General features: G+C 43.5%; 1 protein-coding gene across 1 annotated transcript in view; it reads right to left on the minus strand.

Annotated features, from left to right (window-relative positions):
• The window catches only part of LOC109639533 (alpha-1,6-mannosylglycoprotein 6-beta-N-acetylglucosaminyltransferase B-like), a 50,579-nt gene that overhangs the window by 35,237 nt on the left and 1,931 nt on the right, over window positions 1-13,411 (minus strand). The window contains exons 2-4 of the mRNA XM_020103044.2: window positions 12,121-12,394; window positions 10,467-10,579; window positions 437-581 (exon numbers count right to left, since the gene is read on the minus strand). Coding sequence (XP_019958603.2) covers window positions 437-581; window positions 10,467-10,579; window positions 12,121-12,394 — 532 coding nt within the window. The remainder of the gene's footprint in view (window positions 1-436; window positions 582-10,466; window positions 10,580-12,120; window positions 12,395-13,411) is intronic.

The following is a 13,411-nucleotide window of genomic DNA, read 5'->3' on the forward strand; positions in this document are numbered from 1 at the left end:
GCAGATGATATTTGGTTGGATGCATTTCAGTCACATTTTCCTGATTTTACAACATAGACTGAGGATGAAACAGAACATAGAATTACAGCTTGTGGCTCCTGAGCTTGAGCTACATTACCTGCATGGAAAGTGTATCTAAATTCAAATTACCCACTTTACTCTACCTCTCTATCTGTGTTTTTCAAAACTGTATACGAGGCAGAGACGAGATGAAACAGCGGGAGCCATTACTTTCCAAGAGCCCGGTCATTTCTCCACAAACCCGCCGCAATGCAATTTTCTGACGATTGTGCAGGTGATGAGTCGCCTCCCCCGCAAACTCTCAGGGACAAATCGGAAGTGACGGCAGGTTGTCTGTCACATTGTGTCCAACCGATAAACTAATGCTGTTAATGGGCCTAAGCAACAAAGGAGATATTGAAATGACAAACTGTACCTGTCCAGTGCCGAGCTGAGCTCATCCAGTCTGTGGGTGTCGGTGGTGTTTCCCAGTTTAGACAGCGTGTCCATCCTCTTCATAATGATCTCCAGCATGTCGCTGATTTTCCTCAGCACCCCACGAGACTCTTGGCCACCAAGCACTAAAAAGACACCGACAGTTACTTCTATACACAACCACTATTATTAATGCAGATGGTAAACAGAGCATGAGGATGACGAAGAGAAGAAAGAATGAGGAGTGAGTTAATGAATTTGACATTTTTATGAAATGGTCAATTTTTATATATAATGACATTGGCTTTATATAATGTAGACCACAGAGCCACAGGCACACAACAAACACAGCAATAAATCATTTTCTCTGAAATGATTTACTGTGCTCACAGTTTAAAAGCACTGATGTAGAAAACCAAGGCCACATTTTAAATCACATTTATTTTATGTCCCCATTTACTGCTGGTTCACTTTAAAACATCATTTCAGCCGGGTTTCTATTTTATTTTCTCCTTCATTAGTAACCCAGCAGCTCGCCGACAAACCGTGCTCTCGCAAAACACAGGAACAGGCAAATTAGTCCGACAGTATTGGTTTTGTCTTCCTGCTTCGCTCAAATTATTAACGACCTGACTGGCGGTAAACCGGAATGATGCTGTTGGAGAACACCCAGTCAATTAACGAGCCTGCAGCTACAGACAATAAGGTCAACGCAGGTTATAGACGGCACAACCACCATGTTGAGGTCCTGATCCAGCACCGTCTTATTTGAGCTACACTAAATGCAGAGCGTAACAACACGTAACTGCACCAGAATTATAAATCACCAAAAGCCTCCCATGCGTCTTTGCTGCGGAGCAAACACAGTAAGCTTGTTGCCTCAGACAGAATGTGCTCGTGCATTTTTGATGAAGAAGAATCGAGATAAACAACGCCACTCTCAGGACCTGGGAGTGGATTTGGGGTCCGCACCCCTGAGAAAAGTGTGAGGAAACCACAGCGGCCTCACGTTGTGCAGGTGAAAATAAAGCCTCACCTCTCAGTGGTCCCTCATCAATTGCATTTCGCTTTAGAAACTGCAATGTGTGCAGGCTCACTTCCCCTGTCAGGGTTCATTTGTCACTGCCCAGGCTAAAGCCACCATTCACTGAAGAAAATTGTATTACATCACCAGCAAATAAAATAAGGAGAGGGAGAAAACCTCCCATTTCTCTGGGTCCATGTGTGTATATTTGTTGAGGTTTAAAAATGGAAGAGAAGCACTCCGGAAGAAGAATTACAAACAAAGTAAGAAATTCTGTGTTATATATCAGCTAAAAAGTGAATTATATTAGGGAAAGCCCAGATATTCCCCCAGATCTTTTCCCTTTTATTGCCTGCACATATTTTCTTCTCCCTCTTTGAACAGTTCCGTCTTTTCCAGAATATCTTCAGTCAAACTGTCCAGAAAATGAATAATTCAGCACTGAGACGACATTTTTCCTCTAGACAGAAAAAAAACGAGACTAACTGGATTTCAGTTCACATTTGCAGTTTTATAGCCCAAGTTAACAGTAAATTTGAAAAGATTTGAGATAGAAAAGGAGGTAAACAAGTGCAGCACTGCAGGGCAACACATTACTGTGCTGTCCAAACTGTCTAAAACCTGTTGCACTTAGGACTAACCTATTCCACCCAACATTTAATTAGTTTTTAGGATTTTTGTGAAAAAAATAATACTTTAATCATAGGATATTTACTTCGTCCAGAGGATCGTCAATCAGCCGCAGTGTATTCTCTGTAGTAAATCGAATAAAAAGCCTCTGGGCTCTGGTGTGGGGAGAGCATCTCCACAGTAACGCTCCTCGTACACATTGTGCTGCTAAATCACTATTACTGCCACCGAGCACCCTTCCTACACACACCACATTTTTACAACCTTATTTGTTTACAATCGACTGTTCCTCAGGCCGGCTCTCGCCTCGCTCCTGCCTCTCATGGGAAACCTCGGCTAATGGACGGTCAGGCATGTCGACAGCGGTGCAGCAGCATGTTGACAGCATCCATGTGCTTGTCTGTGTCGTTCCTCATCTGCTTGTTAATAAAGGACCAATTTAGCTGCAGCTAATCTCATTAAATGACTCACTTTCGGACATGTCACAGCGCAATCGATATTATGAACAAATTCCAATTAAATCACCATTTGTATTGTAGCCCGCTGAGTCCACGGTGCAACACTGACCAGCCAGCTGCAAACAGCTGCCCACAGAGAGTCATTGGCTTCATGCACTGCCATGCAGAAAACAGAGGCAGCTGCAATTTCAGTCCTCGAGACGGATGGTTGGAATGAAGACTGAAATAATCTTGAACACAAATAATGGTCCTCACACTTCTTTTTTTTTTTACTGCTGCTCAGGCTCTAAACATTCGTTTTTTTTCAGACTTCCATGACACTACTACGCCACCTCCTCCATGTTAGTGAATGGGACATGGAACAAACTATAAAAACGATATTTATCATTTTAGGTAGTTCTCACTGCTGTATGGCCAGGTGTTGATTTTTCATTCAGTTTGGTTTTAATTAGTAATTTGATCCTATAAGAACAGGGTGAAACGTCGTGATTGACAGCTAGGAGCGGCTTGTGATTGGTTGAGCCTGCGTGTTGGGGGGGCCTGGCTACCACAGATGAATCCTGAAATTGCAACTGTGCAGACTCTGGCTCCAGATGTGCAAGATGGCAACACTCATATCTGTTTAGACGTTGCTCTTGTGTTTTGTGAAGACGTCCAAGTCCAGTTGGATTTGTGCAACCTCTGAAGCTATATGACCTCGATGACAGAGAATCTTCACAGATTTTTATACTTGGGAGGAAGTGGAGAAATGTCTACAGTCAATGGTCACAGCCAGAGCTTCTTATCTCTGTTCTTTAACTGAAACCCAGTAATATTGAAAGTATTTCAGACACCACCTTTCATATTCCCAACCTTTCCTCTTTCAACAGATCCCCACACTTCTGCCGGCCTCTCTCATCTGCTCCATAATACTGTTTAGACCTGAACCAGATTGTCTATTATCCAATTCCATCTTCAGCTTCCGGGCCTTCGTCCTTTCGCTGGCGAGCAGCTGCTCTTATTAGTGACCTTTACCTTTTACGTAACCTGTTCTATTCTGTCCCGCTTTTATATCCTCACCCTGCCTCACTGAGCCACTGCAGCCAAAGCCTCCTTCATGTCTGATAGATTAGTATTTTGCTAAGCTTCAAAAGTTCGCTAGTGGAGCCCAGCTGGTATATAAAGCTCATCCTTCAGTCGTTTCCTGAGACTCTTCATCTGAGTCAATTATCTGTATGTACGTCCAGAATGTAGTGGCTATAAGTGTCTAACAGTGAGAGGTGTTGCTGCTTTTATTGATCCGTCTGTTTATGGATCACTTGAATATGGTCGCTCACCGCTGAATTCACAGATCGCAGATTAAATCCCCTGAAAAAGTCAAAAAGAAGAGAGTCCTTCAGTCGGAGGCTTTTATTTTGACATTTCAATAGTGGGACTTGATTTATAGAGAGCCAGAGTTGAGACAAATTAAAATATGTAACTTTTACAAGGACAGCCTTTTGCAAAATAGATGGATAAATGACAGTGAACATAGCGACAATAAAGCTTCATGGACGAGTCTTTTATAATTCTGTAGCAAGTATGATGTGTGAACAAAAACTGTCCCTCAAATCTGGACAATGATCGAATTTAAGCATCTTCATGCTTCCCAAAAATTGGGACTGACAAATCATGCAATCCACACTTTGCGTGATGCCTTATTCTTGTTTTCGTTAAACATGCAACCCTCGGAGAGGCTTTCAAAAACATGGCAGTGCATCTCAGTGCAGTGTGTGGACTGAAGCACCATATTATCTCAGAGGGAGGCTCTGAGCATGACATCTCACTACACTGGGCTAATTCTACCAGCAGCTACTTCAACACTGGATGATACATAAACAAAGTGTGAGCTCATCACTTAGTTAGAAGGTGCATAACAGAATTCATGTCCATTTGAAATGAAAAACCTCCTGAACACAATCAACTATGTTGCTTAAACAGGCTTTTTTTCTTTAAATGGAAGCAGTTTCCAAACATGGACAGCTTGTCCATGTATACATGTATACACTACCAGTGGAAGTATTCAAATTATTTACTAGCAAGTAAAAGTTGCATTGGAGATCAGTATTATTACTGAAACTACTGTAATGTTCACAGTAAAAATACTCACTACTGCAGTAACATGTAAATAACACTATTGTTGCATGGTAGAGAAAATAATTCTGACTTCTTTGCACACATCATTTAATCTAAAGCATTAATGCGGCCAAAAATTATATCAAGATAAAAAGTTCAACAATGAATTTAAGAGGATTTGAGATAGAAAAGGAGGTAAACAAGAAAAGCACTGCAGGTGATGATTATACCGGTCAATATTGATAATTATCATTGTAAATGTCACATCATTATTTCTTTTAACTCTAAAGAATAAATGTCTGTTCCTGGGTGAAGGTAATGATTTTAAAGTATGAAGTAGCAGCGCTTTAGTTTTTGTACTTCACTGTGCAAAACTGCCAAAACCACACAACAACACAATATCACCTTGAATAAAGCAAAGGACCGACTCAGCCGGAACAAAAAGATCCCACGGCAAAATCTCATGTGACAGTGTCAAGGTTTCATTATTAAAATACAAAACCTTCACAATATATCGCAGGGTGCCAGCACAGTGCATTTACATATTCTGAGGAGATGTAGCTGGTGGAGGAACCCAACAAAAAAATCTGCTGCTGTTGTTGGGTTTAATACAGATGTTGGGGAGTATGGTCTCATTGTGTTCGGGCTATATTAGATTAAATACTATTGGAGTCATTTTGTTGATGATTTACTGATGATTCAATTAAAGAATGAACGTTGACATCATATCTTGACGCATTGTAACCATCCAAGTCTGTGATGACGTTTTTCAAGATCTTCCCCAGAATATAAAAATATTCACTTTAAGAGTTGTATTTTTTTTTCTGATGACTGTTTTAATAATTCATACGTGTCGGTTTACATGGATTTCGTCAATTTAAAATGATGAGTCTTTTAGGCTTGCAGATTTCTGATATTTTGTTGATCCAGCCCCCATTCAGTTTCTTTTCAGTGGACGTACATTTTATGAGTTGAAATACAGCCCTACAACCTCTTCTATAAAATGTAATGTTGCATTTAAGCTTTCTAAAATGGAAATACAACATTTCCATGCATCTTTAGACGTCAACAAAACTATTGATTGTAGCAGTTTGCCATGTTTGATTTATATGCAACAATCCCGGCTCCTCCCCACTGAGAGCAAAATCAATTAATCCTGTCGTCCATGATATGCACGCCGGCTGGTGAGTTTTCTTTCTGAGGGAGCTCGGGGTCACACCTTTCCATCTCACCTGTCACCAGGATAAATTCCTACTTTCCTTACTGCTCTGAATTCTCACACTCACATATGCACAGCTCGCCCTCTGCCTTTCTTCTACCACCCTAATTTCAAATATTCATTACAGGAAAGGTTGATTGAGATCGAGTTTCTCTTTTCGTTCTGGCACCTTTGGGTTTGCTGCCAGATCCTGAAGCTATTAGAGCAGAAAACCTCTGTGGCTTATTCTGAAGCTCCGGCCTCTCAACGTGTCTGGCAGCTTGGAAAAGAAGAAACTACCTGCACTAATGAAAAAGGACTTGGCTTCCTGTAGCTTCATTAAAACCTGAATCTATCTCACCTCTTCTTCACGCTATGCAGATGCTGACCAATAGGTAAAACATATTTTCATTAACATGTTCTCTTCTCAGTGAGACACAGAGCACAAAGTGTACCAGTGTAGGCTTATTAAAAACCATCATCACATACTTTACCCAGAAACACCTGAGTGTGATTCTGCAGAGTGTCACAGCCTGCAACTTTCTGCAGGATGAGTCTTTAGTAGTTTGATTCTCTTTTATGTTCTCACCACTCAGATTGAGCCAAACCATAAGACGATAAAAAAGCATTCCCTGTTTTCACACAGAAAGTTTTGGCCGATAACAAACAAGTCGGAGATTTGATTAGTGTCTCAGTTTGCACTCAGACAAAACAACACAACATATCCTCCCAAAGACCGAGCAGCCAATCATCATATTCATGTTTGGGGTGTGAACCACATGGTTCCATCTCTCCTTTATCAGGCGCAGAGCTGTCCAGAGGCAGAGACAGTTACCACACATTCTTAACTGCCGGTGACGTTGACTCTGCACACACCGGAGAGAGAGCACTTCTACTCCCAGCAGATTACTGATCCCATTCTTCATTCAAACAAAGCTCTCCGGTTCACAGCTTTAAGAAACCTGCAAATGCCACGCCCTCTCTGACAGTGATGTCAGGGAAGACTCATTTTCATGCATCACAGAGTGAAGACTGCTGAGCCATGAAATACAAAAACGTTCTGTGAGTGACTGGATGGCAGGGAGACGCGGTGGACAGGATGCTAAACATGATGCTCTTTGCAAACCTGATGCTCGGACCCTGTGATGGATTAAAACTGTGAGGCAGTTTTTCTTTTAGATCAAACCTCGAAAAACTGTCGATATTCTTTCTCGAGCATGTGTTTTGTCAAGATGCGCTCAGAGCAGCGAGTATAATTGTAACTGTAGGTGGTGCGAAAGGTTTAAGACCATATCAGGACGCGGGGTTTGAAGACTGATTGCTTCACAGCGGTGCGACGAGGCCGTCCCATTTCAAAGGCTCCTTCAAATGCAGCTGACAAATGCGTTCTTTCTTCCGATCCTCCCCGGGTCAAAACTATCCCAGGATCCATTGTGCTTCAGTGATAAACTGCTTTTCAAAGAGATAATAGCGACAGTGAGCGACGAGACCAAAACATCCGATGTTTATGCCAATTTTAAATGTAAGCAACAGGCTACAACTCAACCAAAATACTTACGGTAAAGATGTTAAAAAACCAAGGGGCCTTAAAAAGGTTCTGTAGCGTCTACAGCTCTGTTACTCAGTGGCAGCGGTAAGAGCTGGACGAGCTGGGGACGCAAACCTCGAAAATCATCCTCTGAAGGTGAAGGCCCCCTGAAATTGGATGCAGCTAACGTCTGCCTATAAAACACATTTCCCATCACTCAGAGGTCGATAGTTCAAAAAGATTGAATGGAGGCACATTAACATCGGGACAATTCAGTCTTGCTCTGACCAGGAAATAAAGCCTGAGAGCTTCCTCAGCACATTTCTCTCTTCGTGGCAAAGCTGCATTAAGATCAGTGTGGTAAAAAAGGGACACACACAGTGAAGGTGGTCTTCAAACAGCTTATTAGAAAGATACAGTGCACCCCTGGAGCCTTTAAGATATATGGGATCAAACACCCCTGCCTTTCATGCTCCCCTCTCCGGTAGAAACAGTCTCCCTCTGTCCCTCCTCACTTCTTTTCCACATCATTAGTTTCCTGTACCTTCAAAAGGAAGTTATGAAGGAACGGCGTAGATTTGAAAAATCTGGATACAGCTCAGTGTGGTGGCTTCTGGAGTGCGACACTACACAGTACACAAATCTATAAGTGTGCAGAAAATGCAATGAAAAGCATGTTTCAGAGCATCTTTGCACGTGAGATGACAAAAATAAAACCAGTGAGCGAGACGGACAGAAAGAGAGAGATGAAGAGAAAACGAATGAGGAGAGGTAAACGGAGACAGGAAGGCAGAAAGAGGAGAGACAAACAGAAGGTGAGTCGCTAATTTCATTTTTTCCGTCACACTTTTTGCTCTACAGGCAGTTGTTGCCCTTCACCAGGTGAGTAACAGAAGGTAGTGGTTCCTCTCAACTCGGCCTTTTACCCTTTGAAAAACATGGAGTTTTCAGGTGCTGCCACTGCTTTTATGCGATTTTCACATTTTCTGCTTGAACGCACGTCGCACACACACACACATCAGCGTGAGTGACAATAATGGTACAGGTGCACAAGTTATCTGCAGTGACTCCACAGTGTCCAGCAGCAGCAGCTGCAGCGGCGGCGGCTGGATGGACGGATGTGCACGCTGAGCACTGTGAAGGTGCTGCTCCACTGAACAACTCATCCCAGCTCATTCATTACGCCAACTCCCCGCGCCACTAATCCTGATTCCCAAACATGCGCACTTACGGAAACACACTGTGGATGAGAATTTACATAGCCTGACTCCCCCCTGGTTGGCGGTAAGGCAGAGTTTAATGAGCTGGAGGCTGGATGCCTTCCCTCGACTGCAGCCTGTGAGTGGTTAATTAATCAGACAGCTCTCTGGTCTTATACCTCCTCCCTCCTCCTCCCCTCCTCCTCCCTCCCGAACCAGCTTTGCATGCGCTATTCCAAAAATGGGTGAGATCCTTGAAATCTTCTCCCATGATGCCACCTGATGCTACACACACTCCCTGCATTACTGCTCTTTCAGAGCTGCACTCAGGAGCTGCTCCAAGGATGAGTCAATATTAAATCTCCGAAGCACAATCACAATGTTATCTTTACATCCTCACACAAACAAACAACCACAGGGCGACATACTGTTTGCTGATTGAGCCAGACTGCATGACTCAACAGGGAGGAAATGATGTTGCCTCATTTGAATGGAGATAAATTCAGACCAGTGAAATATTTTACTTATACAAACAACTGGCGTCCTCGTGACTGAAAGACGCGCCGCTGCTCCCGGTGTCGGCTGGTGTTGGTCAGAAAGGATGAAAACTCAGTGTCAACATTGTGTCAGGCAACGATAAAAAGGTGAGCGACACGAGGCCGACACTGACGCCCACATGGCTCGTGGTTCAGATGCACAGACCCAAAGTGCAAACACAGACAACATGTTGAGAAAGATAAGTTTCTCTCCGGGAGAGGAACATTAGATTTTTGATTTGTTGAGCTCTACGAGGGAGAGCAGCGTAAATGCTGCTATAAGTGAATTACCATTGGAATTTAATTTCAAAATAAGATTTGTCTAAATTTGTCAGTCAGCTGGTTTTTAAGGGAAAACAAACCATGACCACTTGTGCTTTGTGTTAACTGTCACCTTAACACATACAGCTTTCACTGAGAAGCTAATGCAGTAGCTTCCCTCAACAACAACATCTCCAGCAGTTTATTATTAAAATAAATCACTGAAATATAAATAACAAAATGGTACAAAGGTAAATGGGTATAATGCCCAAGATTACAATAGTATTATTTTTTTTAAAAGAAGAAAACTTACAAAGTATGTCAATTTAATTGAAGTGATTTAAATTTAAAAGTCAAAAGTGTCCCGGCTTTTGTTCATGACTTACAAACCATCTGTCAGCGTCGATACAAACAGTTTCACTTCTCTGTCTGATGTGTGTGTCCTGCAGAGTAACAGAGGACAGACAGCCTGGGTGTTCAGAGGTTCATCCAACAGCTACATAATGAGCCAGAATATGAGGAGAAAAGAACCAGACGGAGGCTTCACGGGATGGAGGAGCAGCACAGGCTCCGAACTCCAACCCCACAGAGCTGGTTTGGGATTAATTGGGTAGAAGGTGAAAGCAAAGCGAAAGAATAACAAATTAAATTTTCTTCTGCAAAGGCTGGAACAACCAATATTTGATTCATTTTGTTTTAATTGTGTTTGGCTGTTGAATTGGTAGTGAGGAAGAGTAGACGAGAAGACTCCATGATTTCTTAAACACTATGGAAATTTGGTTGTAAACATGTTTACCAGTATGATTTCATGTATGTGCACATTCACCTACAGGCTCAACATGATCAACGTATAAAATTCAACTCAGCCTCCACCATTTCCAGCCTCTACACTAAAAATGAGTTTGTGTGGGTCACAATGAGGTCATGTGGACACTGAGCCGAGATGAGAGGAGGCGTAAAGAAAAAAAAAACTAGAGGGGCGGGTGAGAGAGGAGAGAAGCTGGTGGCAATCAAGGGAGCCCCACGAAGCTCCCAGCATGTTCCCAGCCTGTTTCATTAGCAGCGCAGGGCTCAGCTGGTGTAGTTGCAGGCAGCGGGCCTACCTTCGGCTCGTACTGTGAATGGGGAATCTCCGAGTCGCTTGGCCGAGAACTGGCCCCCGAGAGAGGTCATTAGAAAGCACAGGCTGAAGAAGCCAATCCCCACCACGAAGATCCTGCGGGAGCACAAACAAGAAGAGGAACAAAAGAACAAGAGAGAGGTTAAAGCTTGTGAGATGGAAAATAAAAAAAGACAGACAAGGACTAGAAAGTAGAGGACATTTCACAGAGGAGCACATGAGAACTGGCGTCACGTCAAGCTATTTGAGATAACATCACTCTGAGGCCTTTGTGAAGCTCCAGGGAGCGAGGAAATATGTTGACATATTAACTTTATATTGCTCCAATCAACCCATGAAGCATTGTGTAGCTTCGAGACTGTCATCTCAAATGAACCATTACATGGATGGTGTGTCTACATCACACTGTGCTCAGTGAGCAAATATCCAAAACAAAAGCATTGAATTACAGGCGAATGGCTGCACATTGGGGAGAGCGGTAAACACCCGGCACAGCATCACTCCAGTGGTGAGAGCCCTCACAGAAAGTCTTTGGGCCAAATAGTTTAAATCAAGCTTGTCTGGCTGCTCCAGGACTCACTGAGGAAATGTTTGGAGAGGACCGTGTGGAACTGGAGGACAGGTTGTCACAGACCACATCTCGCTTTCTTGAGTTTTCACAAAGGCACAGAATTGACAGCAGAGAGGAAAATTACTATATATATATAAAACAACATGTGCAGGAATGATGGAAAACTGAGGTCAAAGGTGAGGCCTCTCTGTGCAGGTTTCCTCAGTGACATTTTGAATCAGGTCTGGAGCCTTTATTCACCCAGAAAGCTGCAAAACATCTGGGAACCTCACGCCTGAAAGATTGTCTTCCTCCCTGCCTGCCTCCCTGCCTGCCTCCCTGCCTCTCTACCTGCCTCTCTGCCCCCCTGCCTGCCTCCCTCCCTGCCTGCCTCCCTGCTTGCCTCCCTGCCTGCCTCCCTGCCTGCCTCCCTGCCTGCCTCTCTGCTTGCCTCCCTGCTTGCCTCCCTGCCTGCCTCCCTGCCTTCCTCCCTACTTGCCTCCCTACCAGCCTTCCTGCCTCTCTACCTGCCTCTCTGCCCCCCTGCCTGCCTGCCTGCCTGCCTCCCTGCCTCCCTACCAGCCTCCCTCCCTGCCTGCCTGCCTGCCTGCCTGCCTGCCTCCCTGTCTGCCCCCCTGCCTGCCTCCCTCCCTGCCTGCACTGGCACAGGACACCATGGCTGCCCTTGTGATGACTAATTGTGATGTGCAACCTGTCTGGTCAAAGTCTTAATGAGGTTGAAGCTGCTCCTCCAGCTGGTGAAACTTCTGGCTGCACGGTGAAACATTAATTGTGTTTCCAGTTGTTCCAATTAACGTCAATACTGTGACTGTGGGAGAGCTGCTCTAATATTGAAAATAATCATATTCACATACAGCCATGTTATGAAATATTCACATGGTGACTTCAAACAGAGCTTTGCAGTTTTACTGTGTTCTTTTTTTATTCAATTTTCATTTCTCATGATTTTGCAGCAATAATAAAGAAAAACATCTTGTTGCACGAGGCAAGAAACTCAACACATCCACTGTCATCATTCTGAATTGAACACTAGGAAATGTGTGTCTCAGATGGAGCAGGCTCTTACCTGAACGGTTTGAAAGTGAGGAGACATCTCCTCACCATAATGGAAAGGTCGACGCTGCTCGGGATCATTTTGCGCACACGTACAAAGCGCAGGTTCCTCGAGTCATTGTGAAAGTGTGCGTTACATCCGGCGTCAGAAACATAACTTTTCAACCGGAGGAGGAGGCTGCGGTGGAGCGAGTAACTTCCCACACCGGTCTGCTGAGGCACCGGGAGCAACTTGAGGTGGAAGCTCGCCGGTGCGTCCTGCAGCCTGCGGCTCGATGAGTGGGATCCTGCGGAGGAAAATAACAAATATTGATCCGGTGATTGTCCTTTACTCTGATCGTGTCTGCAGTCCGGTTAAATGTCCCGGAGACGCAGCCACGCACAGGACTGCTCGGTTGTTGGATTTCATCTGAGTGGACGGAGCAGCGACTGGTGCCTTTATGAGCAGATCTGTGGCTGTGGCACGTTTAGTAACAGCGCCATCTACTGTTAAAGTTGAGGTGTTTTGAGCATCACATATGAGGAAACAAGAAAATACAACATACATTAAAAAAAAAAGATAAACGTATAAAACGTACATATGGTGTAAGTGAGTTATTGGAAATTGATAAAACCAGATTTTTAAACCAGGTTCAACAATTGTACTCACAAATGCCTATAAACACCAATATGGTCTTTTATTCTGTTTTTATTTTATTATTTCACACAGTTCCATCTATTCTACTTGTATTCTTTCTCTCTTTCAGATTATTTAAAAACCTTTCTATTTCTTTTACCACTTTACATCTTTTATCTACTCTTATATTTAGCTTGAAATGTTTTTCTCTCTTAATTTGGAATCTGTGTTGTTTTAAATGTACCGGTGAGACACCTTGAATCTACCTCTGTGTATGAAACATGCTTTATAAATAAAATATCGTTAATAGGGTAAGACGATAAAACGAATGTTAACAATCCTCCGGATTAATGGCAGCGAATTACTCGTCCTGGATTATCTGGAGCCACATTAACTGACCTGGAGACGGATTCATTTACACTGTGATCCGAACACTGAGATGGAAAAGTCTTTATCTTTAACACTCAGCTCGATTATTAGAGCTCAGGTTGAAGCCTGTTGAGGTGTCAGGACTCATTTCAGCACCACGGACAGCTCCCCCTGCCAGACACAGCAGCGCAACAGCGACACCCAGCGGACTGAAGGAGGAACAGACTCACAAAACAGGTGAAAAACAGGTCGAAGGTGACACGAGCTCATTTGTTTTGATCTATACTCACATTACAATCTGAAATATTACTTTACACTA

This window comes from Paralichthys olivaceus, chromosome 5, assembly GCF_024713975.1.
Source record: "Paralichthys olivaceus isolate ysfri-2021 chromosome 5, ASM2471397v2, whole genome shotgun sequence".
Classification (NCBI taxonomy): Eukaryota; Metazoa; Chordata; class Actinopteri; order Pleuronectiformes; family Paralichthyidae; genus Paralichthys; species Paralichthys olivaceus.